At 43.7% G+C, this 25,000-nt stretch overlaps 5 protein-coding genes across 12 annotated transcripts in view; 3 read left to right on the top strand and 2 right to left on the bottom strand.

Moving 5' to 3' along the window:
* Positions 1-1,555, top strand: part of si:ch211-15d5.11 (oxidation resistance protein 1) — a 16,137-nt gene extending 14,582 nt beyond the window's left edge. For both annotated transcript variants that reach the window (XM_017475747.3, XM_053682475.1), the window contains one exon: positions 1-1,555. This exon is cut by the window's left edge and continues 1,941 nt beyond it. The gene's annotated coding sequence lies outside the window, so the exon portion shown is untranslated.
* Positions 1,556-1,603: 48 nt separating this feature from the next.
* selenon (selenoprotein N) lies at positions 1,604-11,750 on the bottom strand. The gene is made up of 12 exons (XM_017475750.3): positions 11,380-11,750; positions 10,313-10,430; positions 10,060-10,190; positions 9,553-9,765; positions 7,769-7,893; positions 6,941-7,078; positions 6,656-6,737; positions 6,127-6,315; positions 5,943-6,048; positions 5,155-5,267; positions 4,140-4,241; positions 1,604-3,274 (listed from the first exon to the last, which is right to left on the bottom strand). Exons 1-12 carry the CDS (start codon positions 11,584-11,586, stop codon positions 3,092-3,094), a joined length of 1,707 nt encoding a protein of 568 aa, XP_017331239.1. The 5' UTR covers positions 11,587-11,750; the 3' UTR covers positions 1,604-3,091.
* A 1,294-nt stretch (positions 11,751-13,044) lies between these two features.
* On the bottom strand, positions 13,045-15,492 carry znf593 (zinc finger protein 593). 2 transcript variants are annotated; one of them, NM_001200957.1, is given in 4 exon segments: positions 13,045-13,517; positions 14,332-14,406; positions 14,857-15,059; positions 15,392-15,463. In NM_001200957.1, coding segments are annotated over 3 exon segments (402 nt in total). In that variant the 5' UTR covers positions 15,057-15,059; positions 15,392-15,463; the 3' UTR covers positions 13,045-13,390.
* Positions 15,493-15,574: 82 nt separating this feature from the next.
* On the top strand, positions 15,575-24,216 carry morn2 (MORN repeat containing 2). The gene is made up of 5 exons (XM_017475753.3): positions 15,575-15,729; positions 15,955-16,005; positions 18,177-18,283; positions 18,413-18,549; positions 20,686-24,216. The coding sequence occupies exons 1-5, from the start codon at positions 15,723-15,725 to the stop codon at positions 20,786-20,788; spliced, it is 405 nt and encodes a 134-aa protein (XP_017331242.1). The 5' UTR covers positions 15,575-15,722; the 3' UTR covers positions 20,789-24,216.
* arhgef33 (Rho guanine nucleotide exchange factor (GEF) 33) overlaps positions 23,542-25,000 on the top strand; it is a 14,701-nt gene continuing 13,242 nt past the window's right edge. The window contains exons 1-2 of one of the 6 annotated variants that reach the window (XM_053682858.1): positions 23,553-24,044; positions 24,131-24,593. In XM_053682858.1, coding sequence (XP_053538833.1) covers positions 24,572-24,593 — 22 coding nt within the window. In that variant the 5' untranslated portion in view covers positions 23,553-24,044; positions 24,131-24,571. The other 5 variants (XM_053682857.1, XM_017475745.3, XM_017475741.3 and 2 more) reach the window with 5 other exon arrangements.

Below are 25,000 nucleotides of genomic sequence, written 5' to 3'. Positions count from 1 at the left end.
CGTCACGTTAAAACGCCTCCTCCGAGCTTTATCCTACAGGGGCTGTTAAGTGTTTCCAAGCTTCACTAGCTAGCACGTTAGCTAGCTGCTTTTATTTAAAGGAAGTGTACGGTTTGGAAATCGAACCTGCGTTTAAAAAGGGAATTGTTACTAAGTACGTCACGCGTACACCTCATCTTATCTCATCATTGTAACTATTATATATTAATATATATATATATATATATACACACATATTAAACAATAAATCTTCTAATTAAAATCACGGTGGTGTTTTTGCCAGCATGAAGGTTCCAGACGTCGTACGCCATTTTACTGCACAACAAATACATCGGTACAGGGGACGTATTCATACAGCGAACAGGACACTTCAAATGAAACAGGTTTGCTCTTGTTTGCACTGATGCTACGACGCTGATGTGGCTAACGAGTAATAAAAAAAATATCTATCTCAGCCAAAATGTTGTTTTTTTTTTTTTTTTGTTTTTTTTTTGGGTGTAAATTTCCTCCTCAAACCGCATCCAGTTCTTCAGTAAAGTCGAAGATGTGGTTTAGGACCGAGTAGGACTTCCTGTTCGCTATAAAACCATGAATTAAACCCTACCGTGTAGCCGTACGGTGTAATATTATGACGGCGGCCATCTTGGACAGCTGAAATCACTTTGTTTTGCTTAATCTTTTTAGTACATTTTTTTTATTTTTTTTTTGGTATATATTCTCGCCGGACTTGAAGGTTGAATTTCTTTGTACGTTTCTCATGTGCGAACGTTTATAGATGCCATAAATTACCAAGTGCCTTCACGGCACAGCTGAAAACTCGCACGAGTCGAATTCGCACAATGAGCTAATGAGCCCGTAGAGCTAAAGCCTGGATTACGTACACTCGCGTTTAGCTAGGCATGTGCGTACACAAGATGGCCGCCTAGCCTGGCACACCCCGTGCTAGTTTCGAGCGTCGCTTCGAGCGCGGCCTCCAAAATGAACGTGTGCTGCGATACCGACGTGAACACCGGGGGGCAGTAAAGCACCATGTCACACTGCGTCTGCAAATAACTAAACGGACTAGCGTAGCGTCTCAAATCGAATGCCGAACTATTCAGTACTAATATTAGCCGGTTCTCATGTTTTTACTTACTTATTTATTTATTTAAAACCCTCTCATGTAGGCTTCAAACCTACTAAACGCTCTATGTCGTGTGGATCTTCTAGACGTTTGAACGGAAGGTCAGAGTTTGAAGGACGACAGAAAGCCACGCGACGTCGCGTGGTCATTAGCGGTCAGCCGCGTTAGCGATCGTAGCTCGAGTGCAAAACTCCAGGCGCGAACGTCGGACATCCGTCTGCCCGCGGTACTTTAACGAAAAGGTGCGAATTTGATTTGGAGGCAGATTCCTACCTACTTGAAATCGATACGTTTATACACCGAGATCACGGTATGGTCACACGGTCTCAATCTCCCGTTTACCTCCAAAAAAAAAACCAACCATTTAAGTATAATATGATCGTCAGAGATTAAATCATAACATCATGATGACCTTTGCAGGATGACTAAATTCTTTCTTTCCAATAATAATAATAATAATAATAATAAAAAGAACAACAATAATAACACTGGGTTTTATTTGTTCCATAAATATAAGGAAAGCAGCGGCTTTGAACCCAAATCTTACGGAAATAACAATTTTGCATAGTTATTAATGATCGGGACTACAAGACGAGACAATACACTGATCTTCTAGCAGTTGCGTGTGCTCGTGTGTGTGTGTGTGTGTGTGTGTGTGTGTGTGTGTATATCTGGACTGGAACAAAGACATCAGGCCTGGTCCCACCACAGTGAGCTTTCAGAGCAGGCCGTCACAAACTGCTCCATCCGAGGATAAACCCCACACACACACACACACACACACACACACACACACACACACACACACACACACACTCTAACTCATCTTGGCTGAGCAAAACACAAACCCACTTCCATCACTGAACACACTGAGCAGCTACTGGAGTGCCATTGTCCATGAAAACTAACTAAAAAATAATATTTGTGTGTGTGTGTGTGTGTGTGTGTGTGTGATGGGGGTATGGCATTCTGGGAAAACCCGTCACACGTCAAAGCAAAAATGAGTGAAAAGAATTTGTCGTACGTTCGTTTTAAGAAAAGGCAAAAAAATTTTAAAAAGACGTGTTTTTATTGATTTATTTTCTACCTTTACGGAAAGATTTATTAAATGTGACTCTATGAAGAGTCTGTTGAAAGATTTCGAAATAGTTCGCCAGCTAAAGCCGGCTTCACGCCGTACGATCTTCAGCCCGGGTTTTTTTTTTTTTTTTTTTTTACAGTTTCAGACACGACTCGAATGGCACACCGTAAAAGATTTCTCCGACCGTCGAGACGCGGCGAGCGACCCGGCGGCCGGTTTGGAGTCACACCGCTACTCAAGATGTCCGACGACAACATCGGGGCAGGGTTACCGCGTGCGTCGCTGGTCACGGGTCTAGATATCGGGTATAAAAATGCTAGAACTTTAACTTCGCGTTTAGATTCATACGAAAGAGGAATATTTCGTACTTTTTTGTTTTGTTTTGTTTTGTTTGTTTAGGAAAGCGTGTTTTCACCGTGTGAAGGGTTTTCTCAGGCCGCCGCACATTCGGTGGCGAGTGAAGACTCAAAAAGTGAACAAGATAGCGGAAAATAAAATTAAAAAAAAAAAAAACAAAACAAAAAAAGATTAAAGCAAAAGTTAGGCCAAAAGTGTTCGTGAGAGTGAAGCCAAAGAAACAAACGTGTCTCGGCTGATTTTTTGGCCGAACGATTCCTTTAATAAACGCCTCTTTCTACCTCAGAGCTGGAGTTTTGATGATCGCCTTAATCGCTAATCGCTAATTCAGGTTAAAATCTCATAACCAGCACGCTACACTTAAACCCTGGTCACTATAAAAACAAAACTGTATTAGCATGTGTTGAAAAAATCTGCAGTCACGCGCTATAAGAGATTCATTCCCAGAATTCAGTGCAGGAAATAAGTCCTCGTTCACGTGTGTGTGAGACATGGAGGAGTCTGGCTGTTAGACTGAGAGACGTGTGTGTTTATGACGACGACGATGACGACTGGAGGTAAGCCTTGGCCTTGTCCAGTCCCTCCTGCAGGAAGCGGACGTACGCGGAGGTAGACGGGTCCTCGAACCCGCCCGAGAAGCCGAACCCCGACACGTCCTCCTCCGGCTTCATGGACGTCTGGTCCAGGAAGTTGTTAGCGTTGATGTGGTGAACCTGCGCAGCGGAGAAACCAAACATCGGATAATCAGGTATCGTCAGACCCTCCCCGCGCTGCTCCGGTCCTCTCGTCCACTTCCGGGGCCGACAGATTAAAACCTTCGGATATCCGTCGAATTTAACGTGATCCCAGACGTGTAGCGAGCGCTCGCGCCGATTTGAATAAAATCACGCCGGTGTGAAAACACGCGAGACATTAACGACGCACTAACGACGCTTCCCGAAGAAGAAAAATCCAGAACGGACGCGTCGAGTGTTTCAGATAATCCAGTCGATAAAGTCAATAAACTCGGGGATTTTAAGCGCTTTACTCGCCCAAACGCATCCTGTACACGCGTATGAGATTAATCAGACGACATGAAGCTGATATCGCGACCCGCTCCCGCAGGAAATCACGCGTGGACCCGTGAGGCGCTCGGTAGAAAGTCGTGAATACGCCGTCCCCGTAACGACGCACTAAAACACGCACGGTGAAGAACCGAAGCGTAAAGAATTCACGATATCGTATTCCAGCGTCTGAGTATTCTTCCTGGAGAATTAAAAGTGCATCGCGCTTTGAAAGGGTGCGCTCGCGTTATTACGCGGTTATATTCTCAGTATATCAGCGGAATAAAACGGTCTCAAAATGACAATAATATCGTTCATCGCAATTATTTCTGGGACGATATATCGTCCGGCAAACGCAGGCGAGGCGGATTCACTAGGAATGAAATAAAAACACGGCACTTTGGTGAATTTTATTCATAGTTTCTTCAACCCGAGCTACGCTACTCGATCTCGGGCGTGCGTGCGGGCGGGCGGGCAAACTCGCCGATTTCTTCCCAAGACCACGAGGTATGCGTTATAAAATTCCCAGACCTACCACGGTCCCGTTAGGCAACGCCACCATCATCTCCACAGGGAAGCTGTACCGCTCCAGGTGTAAACGCGCCTTCTGACTCAAGTCCAGATTCTCCTCGTCGACCTGCACGCAAAATAAATAAATAAATAAATAAATAAATAAATCACATGACGTGTTTTTGCTGGAGCGAAGCGAAACGGCTCGGGCGGCACTCCGTAACCATGACAACGCCCTTACCTGTCCTAGCTCGTATTCGTTCTAGTCTTTTATTATTATCATCCGTAATGCAGATGAAATAAAGATGGCTGACGAGCTCTCCGCGTGTCCGTACGGTTCGACTATACGGTCCCCTCCGAAAGTATCGGAACAGCAAGGTCGATTCGGTCGTCCACGCTATACATCGGAGGTTCGGGAGCAAATGACGGATACGAGGCGACAGATCCGCATTCCAGAGCGTTCATTTCTACACGTGTTAAACGGACGACAGGCGTTTCTTGCGGCCCAGTTGCGCGCTGTCGGATCGATCGTTTGAAGAACGAACGGCTCCGGACGTCTGCTCTCGATTTCGCCCGCGAAGACCGCGTCCGTCGTTAAAAAAAAAAACAACAACAACAAAAAAAAACGACGGATAAACCGACATGAAGACCAGCGAGCTGTCGATGGGAGAAACCACCAATATGCGACCGAATATTAAGTGTTATTTACTTCAAGACGGTCTGTTCCGATACTTTCGCTCAGCCGAAAACCCGAGTACTGTACCTGATACAAAAGCTGCCACGTTCCAACGTCTAGACGCAGACACGAGGGAACGGAAGATGTCATTCCGATCGATCGGAATCTATCGTTCGTCTTTTGACGTCAAGCCCGGAAGCGGCCACTTCCTACGTGGAGTTTGAAGGAAAAAAAATCGAAATAAAATAACGTACGAAAGCAGGTTTACCCGTCGGAGCGCCCTTACTCCGTGAACGCACCGCACAGCGCACTAACCAGGCTTGTTTTTCGACAGTATGAACATAGAAAACGTGTGAAGCTTCACCTGCAGGTCCTCCAGCTCTTTGACGAGAGACCAGCTGCTGATGAAGCTCTGGTTGAGCAAGGCCAGGACGGGCGAACTTTCCAGGACGGTCTCCCGGAGAGTTCGCCCCGAACCTGCACACACACACACACACACACACACACACAGAGAGAAGAGAGTGTAAATACGAGTAACCGTGTATTCATTCATAAACATTCCATAACAACTAATGAGACGATTATTATTATTATTATTATTATTATTAAGTACCTCAACCTGCTGTCAATCACCCCCCCCCGAGAACTGCTGTCTCGTGCACATGGTCGGATTTCTTTTATATTCTACGTTCATCACGTACCGTATGCACGTAAACATATCGCTAAGGCCGCCGCCGTCAAGTCCAAGTCGAGACCGAGTCTTAAGCGGGTCAAGATCGAGTCCAAATCAAAGCGAGACCGGGTCGAGTTTAAAACCCTTCTCGAACCAGCTGCCTTCATTCGTGCCTCGCCCCAACAATTTGCCTGCTATTATTTCTCTAGAAGAAGGGATGCGTTCTTGCCAAACGTCGTGTGTGTGGAAAGAAAAGACTCGCAGACATCTGATCTGATCTGATCTGTACGTACAGAGGAATTTGTCCGATAAAATTTTCTTTCACAGTAGGAATAGCTGAATAGTACTGTGGAAGTCTTGGTCAATAATACGCGACGTCCAGATTCCTCCAGGCTATACGACTGGACGGACTGGCGTGCACTCTGCCAGGATAATAACTTTATCACACTTTATTCCCTGCACAATCCTCTGGTTCTGACCTCAGCAGGACTGATCGTCCAGCGCTCCCCAGAGCAGGACGGAGTGGACCAGTTTCCCCTCTGCTTCTGCCCTGCTGAAGGCTTCCGGGAAAGGCAGGTATGCCACCTGAGGACGTGGGAAAGGACGGTGTTTATGGGAAGGAAGGTATGAATGAAGTCGCGGGACATGACCGAAAGACTTTACCTTTTTGAAAGGATAAAAGGTGACCTCGAGACGACCGGCTGCCTCGTCCCGGCTGATCTCGGAGCTCCAGCGGATCTCCTCGAACACAAAGTGGATGGGTTCTCCTCCCTCCGCCCGGGTGTCGATCGCCTTCCCCTGCTCGTCGTAGATCACGGAGGGCGTGGACGGACCGGCCGCTCGCAACTCCATCTGTTCATAACGTGAACGTGTTCGTATAGAGAATATGATCAGTTAATTCAGCTCCGCTTCCGAAATCCACCAATTTGTCTGGCTCTAATCCTCCATTTTAGGACTGGTGATCACTTCCTCTGGAGATGATGAGGTTGTTTGCTTTCGCTCTAGCTTCGCAGGCAAAAATAATTTTAAAAAATAATAATAATTAACCTGACTACATGTAACCACAGTTAGATAAAGTGCGACGTCACATCGCAGCAGCTTTAAAAATAAATAAATAAATAAATTTCCTTTATAAAGACCACATTCTGTCCACCTTGTAGAACGAGGTGTGTCTATGTGGGTGTCCATGTACCTGTGGCAGGTAGCCGATGTCAACTTCCATGCTGCTGCTCTCGCTGGCACCGTACAGCCACTCCATATCAACATTCAGAGACCTACGGACACCGTGCATCGATCAGGGATCTGCCAGCTGCGTTCGATATATACTCACGATACGGTACGATACGTAGATACCGTGACAGCAACGATATCACGCGCGGCGTTTAAACCGATCGGCATCTACGGTACCGTCGAAACACTCCCTTTCGTTTTCACAAAGGTGGGTTGTTTCCAGTTTCAGCGCTTGTGATCTACTCACTTGTCATTAGGGACATACAGATGGAAGTCTCGGACATGAGATGCATCTCTGGAGAGCACGACGTGGCCGGCGAACTGACCGGGTGTGAACCAGAACGGGAAATCGGGAACGTCGTTCAGCTGGAACTCTGCGTGTATCCTGAGGGACGGAACACGAACAAAAGCAGATGTGATGCAGTGACACTCTCTCTGTGTGTGTGTGTGTGTGTGTGTGTGTCTGCTCCAAATATTTGCATCTGAAGGAGGTGTGGCCTAAACACCCAAAGTGGGTGTGGCCTAAACCTGTTTTTTTTTTTTTTAACCCTCTACTGCATGAATTATTACATTTACATTGAAAAATGGATTTTTATTACGTGAATTAGTCATGTGACATGGCATGTTTTGTTCTGTCAACGTTAACGCCCCCTTAGTTTTGTATTATTGAAATATCAAAAATTGGAGATGAATTCATTGTCGCCGAACGGCAACACCATGCGGTACAGATGCGCAAGGGACTGTTTTTCCCCCCTAGCTCACTCACCCGGCGATCACACGCGATTCCCTGCTAGATTCCGAATGAATCTACTTCGTTCGATTTCTAAAAATGTAAACAAACCAGTACTTCAATTTAAAAGTATCGCGACCCCGACCAGGCAGTTACTAAGGATGAAGGAATGACTGCTGTTAACGAGAACGGTCTTTCTTGTCCCACGAGCTTCATATCGGACCGAAAGTAAAAAGCTCTATAATTCCAGAACATTCCTGAAATCCTAGCTTTATTTATTTTTAAATAATTAACTCTCTCGGGAGTTTCGAGGAAAACAACTTGTGAACTCGCGAAGCGCGATACCTGAACACGACGTCATAGTAGAAGTCGCCGACGGCTCGGATACAGGCCACGGCTCCCTGAGGAGCGAAGCGGGATTTGATGAACGGGCGAGGATGAAACATGCTGAGCAGGGTGTGGATCAGAACCTGAGGGCGCCAGAACAAAAGGGAAACGTTTAAGTCGTGGACGACACCACAACACAGATCAGGACCTTGATATTTAAAAACACACAGATACCACTGTTATTATACACATGCATTTCCTTCTTTTCTACACAGTGAACTCCATTAATATTGGCACCCTTGGTAAGTATGAGCAAAAAATTGTCCATTATTTAACCTTTTGGTTAAAAAAATGAATTCATATGAGAAAATTATATTTGAAGTATATTCCCATTGATAGTTTACATTTATTTAGTACTCCTGGGTGACTAGGAACAGGAAATTGTTCAAGCATGACTTCCTGTTTCACGGGGGACTAAATATGAGGTAACACATACGCCAAATTCCCTTAGTCATTCGTAACAATGGGTAAGAGCGAGGAATGTAGCTGTGATGTGCGGCAAAAGGTTGTTGAGTTTCACACAATGGGGCGTGTCTATAAGAAAATAGCACAAGCATTGAAAACGTCCATTTCCACCATCAGGGCAATAATTAAGAAGTTCCAGTCGACTGGAAATGTTATGAATCGACCTGGAATCGGACGCGTGTCTGTATCGTCTCGACGCACTGTGAAGAGGACGGAAGGCTCACAGCTGGAGAACTGCAGAAGTTAGTCGCGTCTTGGGGTCAGAAAGTCTCCAAAACTACAATCTGAAGTCACCGACATCACCACAAGCTGTTTGGAAGGGTTTAAAGAAAAAAGCCTCTACTCTCATCCAAAAACAAACTCGAGCGTCTTCAGTGTGCAGACACGACTGGAACTTCAAATGGGATTGGGGTCTATGGGCAGACGAAACCAAAATAGAGCTTTTTGGTAATAAACACAGAGGTGGTTTTGGAACACAGAGAGGTAGCCATATGGAAAAGTCCCTCATGCCCACGGTTAAATATGGAGCTGGATCTTTAATGTTTTGGGGTCTGTTTTTCTGCCAGAGGACCTGGACATTTTGTTAGGATACATGGCATCATGGACTCCATCAAATATCAACAGATATTAAATGAAAACCTGACTGCCTCTGCCAGAAAGATTCAAATGGGCCGTGGTTGGATCTTCCAGCAGGACGATGATCCAAATCATACATCAAAATCAACACAGAAATGGTTTAATGACCACAAAATCAAGATCCTGCCATGACCCTCCCAGTCCCCTGACCTGAACCCCATAGAAACCCTGTGGCATGAACTGAAGAGGAGAGTCCACCAGCGTGGACCTCGAAATGTGAAGGATCTGGAGAGATTCTGTACGGAGGAACGGTCTCAGATCCCTCGCCATGTATTCTCCAACCTCATCAGGCGTTATAGGAGAAGACTCAGAGCTGTTATCTTGGCAAAGGGAGCTAGCACAAAGTACTGACTAAAAGGGTGCCAATAATTGTTGCACACCTATATTTAACAAAGATATATATTTTTTTATTTGGATAAACCCGAGCTGTGATTGCGATTGTTGGATATCCGTGACAGCAGAGTATTTTTGTGAATTTTTTTCCACCGTCCATTACTTCTGCTGCAGGTGATCTCTCACAAGATATCGTTCTTCTTATCGATCGATCTACGTGATTTACGTGACACGTGCACCATAAAAAGATCAATAAAAACATTTATTGGTCAGCGAAATGCTCGATTTCAGCTCCAATCATAATGCACCTCTTTGCCCCGAGGGGTGGGCGGGTGGTACCGAGTGTTGGGCAGATATCCAGTGAAGATGTTGAGCTCACTCGGTATGATCCACCACGTGTCCCCCGGCTCCCCTTTACCCTTCGGGGGCAGAAAGATCCGGAACTGAGTAGCCGAGAAGCTGGAGGACGGAACAGCGGGACGCTTCCATGAACGCAGCCCACTCAGAGCACCATGGGAAACCTACAGACAAAACAAATTCGTTTTCTTTCACTTGTTTCCTTTTTTCTACGATGGGTAAGACCATAAAGGTTTTTACGTATGCATTTATTTACTGACTTAGGCGGATACGTTCTACAATAAAGTTAGACGGAGGAAAAACAACTCTGGCTTCTGATTGGTCAAAAAATATTTTTTTAAATTGTCGGTTTCTAATCAATGAAATTTTTTTTTTTTTTTTTTTTTTTTTAGAAAGGGGACGAGGGTAAAATGTGACGATTGCGTCATTAAGACACGGCGCGGAGGATGACGCTTTACCCCGAGAAAGCCGTCCTTGCTCTTGGTCATGGTCTCGAGCAGGAGCGGTTGCATGGCCGCGTGAAGCGTGAGCTTCTCTCCGTTCGGGTCAGAGACGAACTCCTCTTCGAACTCCGCAGGAGGAGCGACGCCTTTAGACAAGACACAAACACGACAGACGTTAAAAACATTCCCGGGTTCTTTTCGTTGTCGTTGAACTGAAACGCGGCATCGATGTCGCATCGCGTAGGAGCAGCGACGTGAACGAGTGAACCTGTGAGCTTTTCGGCGACGGGTTTAAACTCCTCGGGACTGAGGTAGAGGTCGTGATCTACATCCAGAGACGAGAAGAGGAAAAGTCCTTCTGCTCCTAGGGTCTTCAGCGCCGCTTCCTGGAAAAACAGGAAGCACTTCCAGTACACATACATACATACATATATACATTATGCATATATATATATATATATATATATATATATATATATATATATATATATATATATATATATATATATTCATATATATATATATATATATATATATATATATATATATATGCATATATATATATATATATATATATATATATATATATATATATATATATATATATATATATATATATATATATATATATATATATATAATCCTATAAAACTAAGTATTAAAAATGTTGGAAGACATTTTGCTATAAACAAACAAACAAGAAAACAAACAAACAAACAAGTTCACTCCTCCTTATGTATGGAGACTTTTAGGACACCCTGAATATCTCCTTATATCTCGGTATATCTCATTTTGGTGCCAAATGAATGAAATGAACGATAGTTGCTGAGATTTAAACAGGAACGACGCAGATATGATGCATGAAGTCTGCACAGAGATGTGATTTGGGGGCAGGGATGGAGTTCTGTGCGTAAAGACCACTAAGTAATGGAGGAAGGAACTCTGTGTGTGTGTGTGTGTGTGTGTGTGTGTGTGTGTGTGTGTGTGAGAGAGAGAGAGAGAGAGTGAGAGAGATCAAACACCCACCCCCTAATAAACCATCTGTTCTCCTAGAACACATACGTGGCAAAGAAACAATGCCACACAACAACATCTGCAACGATTAATCGATTCCATCGACTCGTGCGTTCATCTTTATTCGTCTTCCACTTGGGGCTCGCGTCATAACCGGGATTCCGCCCGGTATGCAGCTTGTTTGTTTGTTTGTTTATTTGTTTGTTTGTTTGAATCAGCGGTGCACCGATTAATCGATTGAAATCGCCCCGTGCATTCGCGATCATCTTGTTTCAAAAACGGATCAACAAAAAACGCATGGTCTGCAAACTTGGCACTTACGTGACGCTCGGAGATCTGTGCGGTTCTGAAACACTGGATCACGGTACCGATTACCGGAACGCACGCGACCGTGAATAAAGTCCAGAAAGCCCAGATGCGCCGCGTTTTCGCGCTCTGATCTCCATCATTATTTACAGATTTCTTCCTCTTCTTCTCCTTCTCTTCCTCATCCTCTAAGAGAACCGCTTTATCCACATCCTCCGCCATCCCTAAAGCACGTGTCTTCTTTACATTTAAAAGATCTTCACCGAAAACCCGTTTAACCTGCACAAGACACTACTTTTATAGTTTTATCGCAGAGGAGAGAAGGGGAGAAACTGCCTTTCACATCACCCTGGCCGAATCCCAAATACTTCCCCGTTCCCTATATAAGCGCACTACGTGAGGGGAGTGACGCCATCGCGTACGCGCACTACGTGAACGTCTTTGTGTTGTGTCCAATAGCGTGCGGTTTGGGATTCGGCCTCGAGTCCATTCAGGACACGGTTTCATTCTTAAAGGGACAGTACTCCTTTTTTTTTTTTTTCGCTTAAAAGTTGAGATGGAGGTTGTGAGGTAAAAATATTTCATTTTAGTGATTCGAGTCGTGGCTATATGACATAAGTATGTTCCACAAGTTATTGTAAATTGCATTTGCCTTTTGTATTTGTGGTATGGTGGGCGCATGGTGGCTTAGAGGTTCGCCTCACACCTCCAGGATTGGTGATCTCTGTGATGGGGGGGGTTTCCTCAGGGTACTCCGGTTTCCATACCGCTTAATCTACAGGGTCAGATCTAGAACCTATCGATTCTGAGAGGTTTCATTTGTGACTTTTCGATGACGGTGGGCGCGTAAATCGAGACGTAACTCACGCAAAATTGCGTGCTGCCGTTGGCGTTTTCGTTTACACGAACGTACAGTCTCTGCCAAAATTCGAACGGAGTCGCAAATTTCCAACGCCTCGTGCAGACACCCGTCAGTCGGTCGATATTGGGGGTGGGAGTATACTTACTGTGAGGCGTGTTTGTATTTGGAACGAGCTACCATTTTGCTAGCGAGGTGACGTTATTTAGCATCATTTTAATCAAAGTAATGCAACGAACGTGAGGTACTTACTCGACAGCACTCAACAATTACACTCAAGATCAACAACAGAATCAACTCAAGAGCATACACACGATGATCTGTAATACGGTACGTTAGAAATAAGATCGGACGTTCCGTAAGTGTTAAATAAACGTGATTGCAGAAAACGTCACGATATCAACAACGCAAGGTTTTCCTTTCTTCATCATACAAGTCCTCGAGTAAGCCGTTGCTATAGAAACGAGAACGCGTTAGGACGAGCGGATTGATATAAACACGAGTCAGAGCTGCTATTACAGAAAACTAATCGACCAACCTTCTGCCCGATCAGATTATAAAATTCAACACTGGTATTATTGTGTTTAGCTGTTATGATCACACTGTCCTTATCGGGTGCCAATACATTTTCACATTTATCATCTCTAGTGAGAAAATATATATATATATAAAAAAGGTCATTTATTTTCAGGTCTTCAAAGTAATTGAAGTAGATTTAAAACCTGTTAAGGGTTCACCGAGATACAGAGGGGAGACACACACACACACACACACACACACACACACACACACACAAGAAAGTATGTATGCAGAACACATGGTAAATGTGATTTCACAATTTATTTACATGACTTTACATATGATGTCGCTTGTGGTCAGTCCAGTCAAATCCTGATACACAGAACACACACACACACACACCACATCAGTGTGCTACTGTGGGATTTGATTGACAGGTAAATTGTCAGTCAGGAACTTTCTTAGTCAGCGCACTATACAGCTCAGGCTTTCCATCACTAATATACCTGATAACACGCTGCGCGGTGCTTTAACACTCCGACACTACGAATAAAAACCCGCGGTTTAGGTCTAAAGGCGTCCGAGGGTGAGATACTCCGACTGAAAATGACCGTCACGCCGCAGTCGTCTTGAGATGACGGACGCCGTTCATGCCATGTCTTCCTCCACCTCCTGCGTCTGCACTTCGACCTTTTTAGGTGGGACGTACGAGCCCATTCCCGCCGCTCTCTCCGCCTCGGCCTGGGTGTACGGCTCCTCTCTGAGCTCCTTCAACCTGGACGGGGGAGAAAAAAAAAACAAAGCTTACGCAATCCAAATAGACACATTCTTGATATTAATTTCGAGAGAGAGAGAGAGAGAGAGCGAGAGCGCGAGAGAGAGTTGTTTTGCCATGTTTTAAAGGTTAAAACACAGAGCTCTTCCGTTTGTCTGTGTTTTTTTTTTTTGTTTCGATTATTTATCCATCAATTTGCATTTTATCTGTTAAAAATCTTGGCCCCATATATAATTAAAGAGAGAGAAAAAACGAGCAGCCTGGTATAACGATCACACGCGCACCTTAAAACAGACCACTCGAAAATTAGAGCGGAAACGGCGTCAAACTAAATTTGACACGGCACGGGAGGAGAGCCTCCTGTACTACAGGAAATCTCAACATGAACTAGGAATAAGGCCACAACAGAAACATGCACACCATCAACATGTAATACATGCGACTTCTCTACACATACCGATGTTAAATTTGGTGTTCCACAAGGTTCTGTTTTTGGTCCACTGCTGTTTACTTTATATACGCTACCTCTGGGTCAAATTATTCGTAAACATGGAATTATCTTCCACTGTTATGCTGATGATACACAGCTGTATGTTTAGCGAAGCCAGACGACAGACAACAGACGCCATACCTACTTGGTCAAAAGGTACAGGTTATTTGTTGGTACCACGAATAGTGAAGGCTACAGCAGGGGGAAGAGCTTTCTCTTATAAAGCCTCTCTCTCTCATATATGAGAGAGTGAGAGAGAGAGTGAGAGAGAGAGAGAGTTAGCGAGAGTACATAATTTGCATGGGCATTCAGTGTGAAACTCACCGTTTTTTATGGACTTTGGTCTTGAAATGCTCCTTCATGGCCTTCAGGTCAACAAAGTAGCGCCTGCAATCAATACTAATCTCAATTAATCAACAATTAAGTGATTAACAGCGGTATTCATGCTGGCCTCATGTGCTGAATTATCATAAATATCACTTCCTGACCTAAAAGCTGCACACGAATGTCTATTCAGCAGCAATTTTATTACCATGTGTTACTACAGCTGGGGAATATGACAATATAATATCGATAGATTATGATCGGCTCCAGTGCCGTGCCCTTGATTAATATTGGCACCCTTGGTAAATATGAGCAAAGAACACTGTGAAAAATTGTTTTAATTAATTCACAAAAATACTCCGCTCTCATGGATATCAAAACAATCGCAAACACAACACAGGTTTATATATATAAAAAAAAATCAAAAATCAAGGGTGCCAATATATTCTAATATATTGTGGGCATGGTGATAGCATTACATGATTTATTGTCCATATTTTGCCATCTGTCAGGTGAGTTACTCACGCGCAGTGCAGGCAGTAGTGCTGACCGAAGCCTGTGACATCATAGTCCACTTCCTGTTTCAGGAGTTTGGCTGCATTGGCAGGGATCATGTCAGCATGGATCTGGTCCAAGTCCTTTGTCCTTCGCTTTGTCTTCCATGTCTTTGCAATGTTCTTCTTTCTGCCATTTTTGTGGTTGCCCACCTGCTTGGATTTGCCCATGATCTATCAAGACAGACACAAGACCAGCTTTCATATTAATTCTGAAATATTAGCCTAATATATGAGGCAAACCTACTCACTGAAGCTTTTAGTGCATACTACAGTGGTAGAAAATACTTTATTTATTTATTTTAAAGTTTATAAAGTGAGTTAGATTAGCATTTTAGTTGCCTGTAACTAGATAGATAACCAATGAGAGTTCATGTGTTGTATAATCTAGTAATAACTACCTCCATTTCTTCGAATAAGAAGCGTATCTGAGTAATAAAACGTTAAATAAATAACAGAGAACCAATAAATTAGATACATAATGTCACCAGGAAACGTTTACTTACCTATATTACTGTTATTTCACCGACTTGCGTTCTCAACAATCCACGTGTTTACGCCGTCAAATATTTACTTCCGGGTTCAGGGCGCAGTGGAAGACTACCGCGCATGCGCTGACTGTAGGCGGCCATTTTATGATTGGCCACTAAGTGGCGGCAAAAACGCGCGTGTCAGTAGAACAACAGTTGCCATGGTGACGAAGTCGCGAGGACGCTTCTTCGTTGAAAGAGTTTGATATCTGTTAACATTAATGATTAATGAAACTATAAGAAGGACAAAAGAGTGGTTTATTTTAGTTTGCGAGATTAATTAAGTTTAATTAAGCCGTGTAATAGAATGTCAGGTGAGTGTTTCATGGTTAGCTTTAGCATATTTAACCTACAGTAGTTAGCATGACAAAATTAGCTTATTATTATTATTATTATTATTATTATTATTATTATTATTATTATTATTATTATTATCACAAATGCTTCATAATTCTCTTCCCACTTTTTCTCTCCATGTCTTACACAGATTATAATTTCCTATAATTTTATATTATAAATGACTTTTTTTTTTATTGCAGAGCCTGTGAGGTTAAAGGTCTTGTACATTTTCCCAAATGGAGACAAATATGGTGAGTCTCAGAGGATTGTGGGATAATTAATAAACCAGTAATAAACCGCACATACAAAAAAGTTCTTGGTCAGGTTTATCCCAAAAATCAAAAGAGAGAGAGAGAGAGAGAGAGAGAGAGAGAGAGAGAGATTAACAACAAATTCATTTACAACTTTAGTGTGAAAGAAATTAAACATTATTTAAACTCCTATTAAAATGACAGATTTTTCTGATGTAAAAAAAAAAAAAAAGAAAAGAAACTAAGTTAAATCATGTCAGAACTTTTTTCACCTTTACAGTGAAATTGCAACATATAACATATTGTCAAGTCATAAACACAGAAATGTTTTTTTTGGGGGGAGAAAAAAACTCAAACAAAAACCTTCCAATACCCAACTTGCATAACTGTGCACTCCCTTTTATAACTGGGAATGTGGCAGTGTTCAGAATGAGCCAATGACATTCGAACTCATGTTAAATATTCATCAGTGTACACCTGCCATCAATTAAAGTGAATGATTAACCCCAAATAAAGTCCAGCTGTTCCTGTAGGATTCTCCTGACATCGTCTTGGTAACATCCAGCTGGAAAAGCCACGGGCCACGAAGAGCTTATAAAACAGGTACGGGATCTCACTGCTGAAAAACATCAATCAGGAGAGGGTTGGAAACAATTCCCAAGGCATTGGATATACCATGGGACACTGTAAAGACAATAATCAACAAGTGGAGAAAAAATGTCATGACAGTGACTCTCTAAGAACGGGACGTCCCTCTAAAATTGATGAGAAGATCAGGAGAAAACTGGTCAGGGAGGCTGTCGAGAGGTCTTCAGCAACATTAAAAGAATTGCAGCCATTTCTGGCAAGTACTCATTGCTCCCTACGTGTGACAACAATCTCCCGAGTCCTTCATATCTCTGGGCGATGGGGTTGGGTGACAAGATGGAAGCCTGTTTTAACCAATAAATAAAAACATCCAATCTCCCAAAACCATGTGGAATAATGTGTTACGGTCTGACGAGACCAATGGTGAAATTTTTGGCCATAAAACTAAAAGATATGTTCTTCACACAAAACAACAACAACAAAAAACCACAGCACATCACCAAAATAGACCATCCCCATGGTGAAGCACGGCGGTGGCCGCGTCGTACTTTGGGGCTGTTGTTCTTCAGCTGGATGGAACTGGGGCTGTAATCAGGGTGGAGCGAATCACGAAGAGCTCCGAATACCAGTCGCTTTTGGAGCAACACCTTAAATCTTCTGCTAAAACACTTAAGACGAAGAGGAATCTCACCGTTCAGCATGACGACGACCCGAAACAAACCTCCAGACCGACAGAGGAACGGCTTCACCAAAACGACTGCAAGGTTTTGGAGTCCAGACCTAAATCCAATCAAAGATCTGTGTGGTGACCTGAAGAGGGCTGTGTACAGGAGATGCCCCGCCAGTCTGACAGAGTTAGAACGCTTTTACAAGGGAGAATGGAAAAATATTGTACTGCTCAGTCGAGACGCTTTTTTGACTCTTACTCAAAAACGATTGAACGCTGTGAAAAGATCTAAAGGTGTTAGTTTAGGGGTGTGCAAACTTATACAACCAGGGTATTGTACTTTTATTTATTTTTTATGATTCTTATTGTTTTTCACTTTAATTGAAAGGTTAAAACTTCACAGTAAAGGTAGAAAAGCTTCTGACATGATTTACCTTGGTTTCATTTATTTTATTTTTTTTTCCACATCACACAAACCTGCCCTTTTAACAGGGGTGTGTAGACTTTTTTAGATCCACTGTATGGACGGAATTTGTTAGTGCGCCGTGACGGGAAAATAATCAGCACGGGATGGTACGATGATACACAACTAATTAGACTAAAACGGACGAATCTTCGTTTGAACGCGATAGTTTTCGACCTCGGTTGCCTTCATACAGTGTGATAACGACTTTCTAATTTCACCGAGAACAAACATTTATCTCGGGCGAACGAGAAGACACTCAGACCTTTCGCAGAAAGCTCCTCTTCTTCTCCTGAACCACTGGTTCTACCTTCTCGTAGATGTTGTTCCTTAAGGAATAATAATCATAGACTGAAACATTCCGTATAAAAGAGAGAAATCGAGGGCCGGTTCTCTTAGTAGCTGCTGTGTCGTTAATTGCAGAGTGTGTGTGTGTGTGTTTGTGTGTTATAGAAGGTGAGTGCTGTCAAACCTCGGACGGCGTGGCGATGAGGAAAGGCTTCGGGACGCAGACCTCGTCCTCTGGGACGATGTACACCGGAGAGTGGAATGACGACAAGGTTTTACGTAAAGTTGTTTTTTTTTTAAAAATTCTGAATAAAATAAGCAGGTCTGAGCAACGTCATTGTGTTCCAGTGTGTACAGCGGTGACGTGGACGATAGAGACGCGTTATACGTTTGCGTTGCAGATGAACGGCAGCGGGACGCTCTCACACCCCTCGGGAGCCGTGTACAAAGGGCAGTTCAGAGACAACACGTACCACGGCAGCGGAACGTACCACTTTCCTGACGGGACGAAATACTCCGGAACGTTCAGTAACAACAGGTCGTGTTTACTCTCAACTCTCGCACTCCGCTCGGCGAATTCTCAATTCTGATCGGTCAGAAGGTTTCTATACGAGCAGCTCTGACATCAGCGCAGCTATTAATGACGGGCGTCCGTCAACGCGCTCGTCTCGATACGTTTCTATAGTAACGGGAACGTTTTCTGTAAGATGTTCATGTAACATTTATGGAAGGAGTTAGAATTTGGTTCCACTGTGATGAATCTTCTGTCACTGAAGTAGTTTATATAAGAGCCATCAGAGAAGGCTTTCACATGAAATAGTGCTGCTGACAAACACATGGTCCTGTAGCTTCAGGGAAAGACCGTAACAGCGGCTTTGCACGAAGACAGAGATCATGATGTTGCTTGAGGTGATGAGCAGTGCTTAAAAGCTCTTTGATTTGACACCGTCGACCCCCCCCCCCACCCACCCCCCCAGAACGTGAATTTCATGCCGTATTATCCGCAGTTATCCTATAAATGAATATCACGCTGTAACTACTTTAGTGAAACAGCTTTGAATGAATCACATGCTCTCGGTTCACGGGGCTGAAGACGATAAGCTAAGCGCACGGGTTGTGGTTAGACGGACATACACGAACAGGTCTTCGGTCACTTGGTTATTTGTCTCAAAGGAACCATTTGGGCAAATTTCAACCCGACACGATTGTTTTCTTCAGATCTGTAAACGTATTTCCTTCACACGGATAATTCAGCCGTCTTTAGTAGAAATGTTACCGCCGAGCCGATCGATCCGGCGAGCCTCATCTATTTACATTTTTTTATTTTTCTTAAAGTTTTAACGTTTAAATGTTAACGACTTCAAAAAAAAAAATCCCGCGAGCTTTACAAAATCCGGCGCAAAAGCACCGATCAGCCCTAACTGACCACAGTACAGCCACGCCGACAGAACTCCGATTCACAAAAGCTTTTGAATCTTCATGTAGTGCAGCTCAGCCACTGCGGCGAGTCAGCTACTATAGGCACGCGCTGACCCTTTCATCTTTCTTGTTTCTGCGAACGATTTACGGTTAGCAGGGGTGGACGACACGAGTCATTTTATTTCATTACTGTACTTAAAGTCCCCGTGAACTGCCTTGAAAGGCGCCGCGATATTCAATGCGTTGGAAATGGACGCGTCTCAACCAGCTCCCTAGTTCAGTATGTGGTGGGTTCGTCCCATTTCCAGTAAGGGAAATGACATAGTGGGCATCGGTGCTGCTTGGTTTTTGCGGTGCATTGTGGGATTTCTTTAGGGAGCGAATGTTCCAGTGCACCGGAAGGATTTAGCGATTGAGACATAACTTAAAATGGCCGCCTGCCTGATCAACGCCCTGGAAGTCAGGAAACAGGAAGTCAGGGCGGGACATATCGGACGGCTCCGATATGGTTTTAAATAACCAATAAAGTTTCGCTTACCTCACAGCCTGGGCTAAGCCGTCCTCTCGCTCAACAACGCCGACTTCGGCAAGGTGATTTTTATATAACATCGGGGGCGGGACACTACCGATTCTTAGAGAGCGTTCGATTAGACGGGAAATCTGACAAGAAGCTGAAGTGCAGGATGATGTCATCAAAACGGTCGATCCGTATAGGTGCGAGAGAGAGATTCTGTACATTCCGAACGCGTATATCATCTAAATGACGCGACTCTTGTCATCGTTTTGGAGCACACTAGCTTATAGATAAACCTCAACGCTAACATATTCATCCTAAAAGCCGCAAAACTTCAATTCCGTGTGGATTTCATGGGGACTTTTAAGTGTCACGTTGGAGTATTTATACTTTACTAGGGCGCTACTGAAATTGAATTACTTGTAGTCGTAATTAATTAACAAAAGAAAACACACACTTTTCACTCCCTAGATTTTCACACAGACCTTCAAAGTACTCACGGATCTCGAAGGGGACGTCTTCCCACGTCCAGTCATCATGTTTTGTCCATCCCTGCTCGTTAGCGATGTCATAACCGGAGAGTCTGGTTCAAACGCCGAACACGTCACGGCCGATATTTAGTGGGGGGAAAAGGGAAGAAAGTACGAAGACCGGCCCGAGACGTCACAGTTACGCAAAAAGGAACGATGTTATTTTGAATATTTTGAATTTTTTTTTTTTTTTGCCTTTTTCTCTTCTCAGACTTGAGGGTGAGGGCGAGTTCACTGACCTGGAGGGACTCGTGTGGACTGGAAACTTCCATGGAAAAGCAGCGCCAGGGCTCAAACTCAAACTTAATATGTAACACACACACACACACACACACACACACACATATACACTAAATCAGCCTTAACACAGGCAGATCAGGATCAACAATTAAGCACGTGTTCCTCTTATAACAGAGCGCTGATTGTCTCTGTCATGCGAAAAGGGCTCTTCTGAAACGTCCTTCCTTTCCCTAAGTGTGTTTTTATTTCTCATGTCCTGGACAGAATGATATAAATGTCTGCAGCTCTTTCATTCAGTTCGATATGCGATAAAAGACAGTTCCGATGAGCTCTACTACGTGTAAAATAAGGGTGTGGTGATACATCCGAGATGCCTTCCTACCATCGCCTTCCTGGATGGTGGGGGGGTTATCGTTAACCTTTCATGAAATTTATTTAAATATCAAATCTAAAGCAGTATTCTGTGTCATTAGGATGAAAACGTGATCAAATGACCTCATCATAAACGTAAGAAAAGCTCCCATGCTTAAGTAAGACCTTTGAGAACTTTGTTTTGCCTGAGGTAAAGTAGGTGAAGATTTGTGAGACCTCCTGACGAACACACACTTTTTATACACACACCCACACACACACACAGCTGAGCTCATGACTGCAGTAAGGCCGTCAGGAGTTATGTAAGTCCGGACACGGACGATTCTCAAGTTTCTCAGGAGAACGCCACGTGATGTTATTTTTGCATTAACGCTGTCATCTGCTTATTATTATTATTTAAAAAAAAAAAAAAAACATAAACCCTGACATTAAAACAAACCAATAATCAATAGTGAAATCGCCGTCATTGACCAATCGGAAGCATTTATATTTTTTGTACATTATTGATGTTTCAGATGTGTAGTACTGTTTTTTTGTGGTTTTTTTTTTTTTTGCATCAGTGATGTCTCTGTTTCGATGAATGTTGAAATGCATTAATGAAAATAAAGCAATAAACTAAGCACATTTGCTTGCTTCAATAATAATAATAATAAAAAAAACACTACCTAAGGTCTCGAGTGGAGCAACAAGAAAGCGTCCATCTTATTGTCTGGAGATCGCGAGGTCCAATCACGACGACGCTACAGCCGTCAATCACAGCGTCACTAGCCGATCGTGGGTTAATCTGCGAACTCGTGTGTGGAGGGTCGATGGCGCTTTCCTCGGAGCGTGTGACGCCGCCCCGCGACACAACGTGTACGGAAAGGTGCGATTCGCTGGTTTCACGTGTCTCAGAGGAAGCACGTGTTAGGCTTCCTGCTTAATATGATAGGGGGAGAAGTGGGTGGGAATTGTCAGGACCAAATTTTGGAGAACATTTGAACGTGAAGGTGCCTTATTCAAAGTGATCACCCTGTCCTCACTGAAGATAACGAAAGTGACGGTTGGTGAATTATAGCAATTTGGCCAAAAAAAAAAAAAAAAGTTGGAGGTGAAAGTGGACGAGAGCAACGGATGCGAGAAAAGGAGTGAACTTTGATTTGAAATGATTTCTCACTTTCTTTAGTCTATAAATGAATCCCAAAACGAGGACGTGACGCGTCGACGAGTCAGACAGGATCTCGCGAGTTCTCTGTGATTGTCACGGCCAAAAGAGCTCGATTCCGCGGCGGCTTTTTTTTTTTTTTTTCCAAATCTGCGGAACATCTGCGGAACATCTGCGGTAATTTTAAAAAATTGCAAGCGCCTCCGAGTATTCCAGAGTTTTGCTCGATTTCGCGTTCATTTCTGCGACCGCAAAAATCCTGGAGGGACTGATCCGAGACGTAAAAAAAAAATGATCTGTTTAGTTTAAATAAATAAATATATCACTGTATGAATATTGATTGTTGCACCGTTGCCACAGATTTTTTGTTGTTGTTGTTGTCAGTATTCACATTTCCAGGGTCGGGGGTTCGATTCCCACCGTGATCCTGTGTGTGCGGAGTTTGCTGCGGGGGTTTCCTCCGGGTACTCCGGTTTCCTCCCCCGGTCCAAAGACATGCATGGTAGGCTGATTGGCGTGTCTAAAGTGTCCGTAGTGTATGAACGGGTGTGTGAGTGTGTATCTGAGTGTACCCTGCGATGGATTGACACCCTGTCCAGGGTGTACCCCGCCTTGTCCCCCATGCTCCCTGGGATAGGCTCCAGGTTCCCCGTGACCCTGAGAAGGATAAAGCGGTATACAAGATGGATGGATGTTGTAAGTATGATACACATGACACACACATATGAAGACGTCTGATGTCATTAGGTGTCAGAACCGGCTCCTAGCACTCCATTTGTAGTGATTTAGTAAATATGGAAGAAACGAAAATGACTGGTGTGTGAATGCAGGATAATGTTCTGGAGGGACTTACGGTCAAGATATTATGGTATACACGGTGTTCTTTTGGGATCGTTTTCTATTTATGGTTCCTGTTTATGAAAACGTACAGGGTCTGTGTCTGCAATTGAAATGAATGGCCACGTCACTGTGCTTGAGGGTGGGTGTTTTTACAGCTGGGCGTTTCGTCTGTGCTCTTTATTCCGATGTGTTAAGCCGCTAGAATAGTTTACACCGCTGAGTCACTTCAGTAAATAATGACACAATTAACGTGTGTGTGTGTGTGTGTGTGTGTTTAAGTACTTGTTTTTAACATGTGGTAATGTAGTTCAGGGAAGATCGTGGGCAAGGCAGAAGGCTGAAGATTAAATTGAATCGTCTGGTTTGTTTTATAAAGGAGGGGTGGATCTCTCTCTCTCTCTCTCTCTCTCTCTCATCCTCTTGTGTCTTCATTTTTCCACTTACTCTAAAACAAGGCCTTTTTGTCCGAGACCTCATCAAACTCACATGGTTCGGAAGAGAGAGGACGCAGAGGTGGGACAGAACGATCGCAGGGAGGATAAAGTGCACAAAGGAGAGCTTCAGACACTCAGGAGAATGACTTCTTTTGGGTCAGCAGAGCTTTCGGCTGCCTTCTGTTTATTCTTTCAGCTCCTGAGCGAAGGACAGAGGAACACGGCGTTTCAATGAATAAAAAAAATAAACAAACAAGAACAACAGAGGAACAAGATTCCAGGACCTGGGAAACCGGAACGGGATTCTAGAAACTGGAAAACTAGGACAAGTTTGTAGAAGCGGGTTGGAAAAAATCATCGGAAAACGCTTTGTAGACTCGGATAGAGAGCGGAACAAGCTCCTAGAAGCCGGAGAACTGGAACGAGGTTCTAGAAGTGGAAAGAGAGCGGAACGAGCTTCCAGAAGCCGGAGAACTGGAAGGAGGTTCTAGAAGCAGGAGAACTGGAACGAGCTTCTAGAAGCCGGAGAACTGGAACGAGGTTCTAGAAGCCGGAGAATTGGAACGAGCTTCTAGAAGTGGAAAGAGAGCGGAACGAGGTTCTAGAAGCCGGAGAACTGGAACGAGGTTCTAGAAGCAGGAGAACTGGAACGAGGTTCTAGAAGCAGGAGAACTGGAACGAGGTTCCAGAAGTGGAAAGAGAGGAGAAAAGGTTTCCAGAAGCAGTAAGACGGGAACCAAATTCTAGAGACCAAAAAGACTGGAACTAGTTTCTAGAGCCAGAGAGATAGTGGAAGAAGGTTCTAGAATCTGAAAGATGATGAAGTATGATTCTCGAAGCGGAAAGATTAGAAGAAAATTCTAGAAACTAGAAGATTGGAAAAAGACAGTGGAAGAAGATTCTGGAATCTGAACAACTGGAGATTTTTTTCATCCACAATTTTGGAAAAAAGTGGAAAGGCAGCCGAAGGAGGTTCTAATAGCAGAAAGACAGTGGAACACATTTTTGGAAAATTTACACCTCCGGACCTCAAACCACAAGTCGGAATATAAGGACCCTAAAGGAACATGGAGAACGGAAAAACGGAAGGTGAAGTTGATGAGCCCGAGTCACCGAACCCAGTTTTCTAGCGAGTATCTTCACAGGTTTAGTTTTTGCAGGTTTGCTAAACCTTCTGGTTCTGGGAACCGCTTCTGCAACAGTATTACTTAGGAATACTGAATCTAACAGTCAGGACCGTGTTCAGTGTCGAGTCTGAAATTGTACACATCGATATTCAGAGCCTCAGAAGTAAGTCCAGTCTTCTTCAGACGTTAGGTCGGTATGCCGTTTACGTTTGGGCTGTAAATACGCTCGGAAAACGATCCCATGCCATCGGGTTCAGCGATATTAAACCCATCGATAGGAATCATCTTAATCGGTCAGATTTCTCGGCGGATGAAGTCACGAATGACCTTTTATATGAGCTGTAAGCGTAGCAGACGAGTGCCCGGTCA

The sequence above is a fragment of the Ictalurus punctatus genome, chromosome 9 (genome assembly GCF_001660625.3).
Source record: "Ictalurus punctatus breed USDA103 chromosome 9, Coco_2.0, whole genome shotgun sequence".
In the NCBI taxonomy this organism is placed as follows: Eukaryota; Metazoa; Chordata; class Actinopteri; order Siluriformes; family Ictaluridae; genus Ictalurus; species Ictalurus punctatus.
Note: the sequence above shows the minus strand (reverse complement) of the source record. Positions and strands in the feature narration are given on the sequence as shown.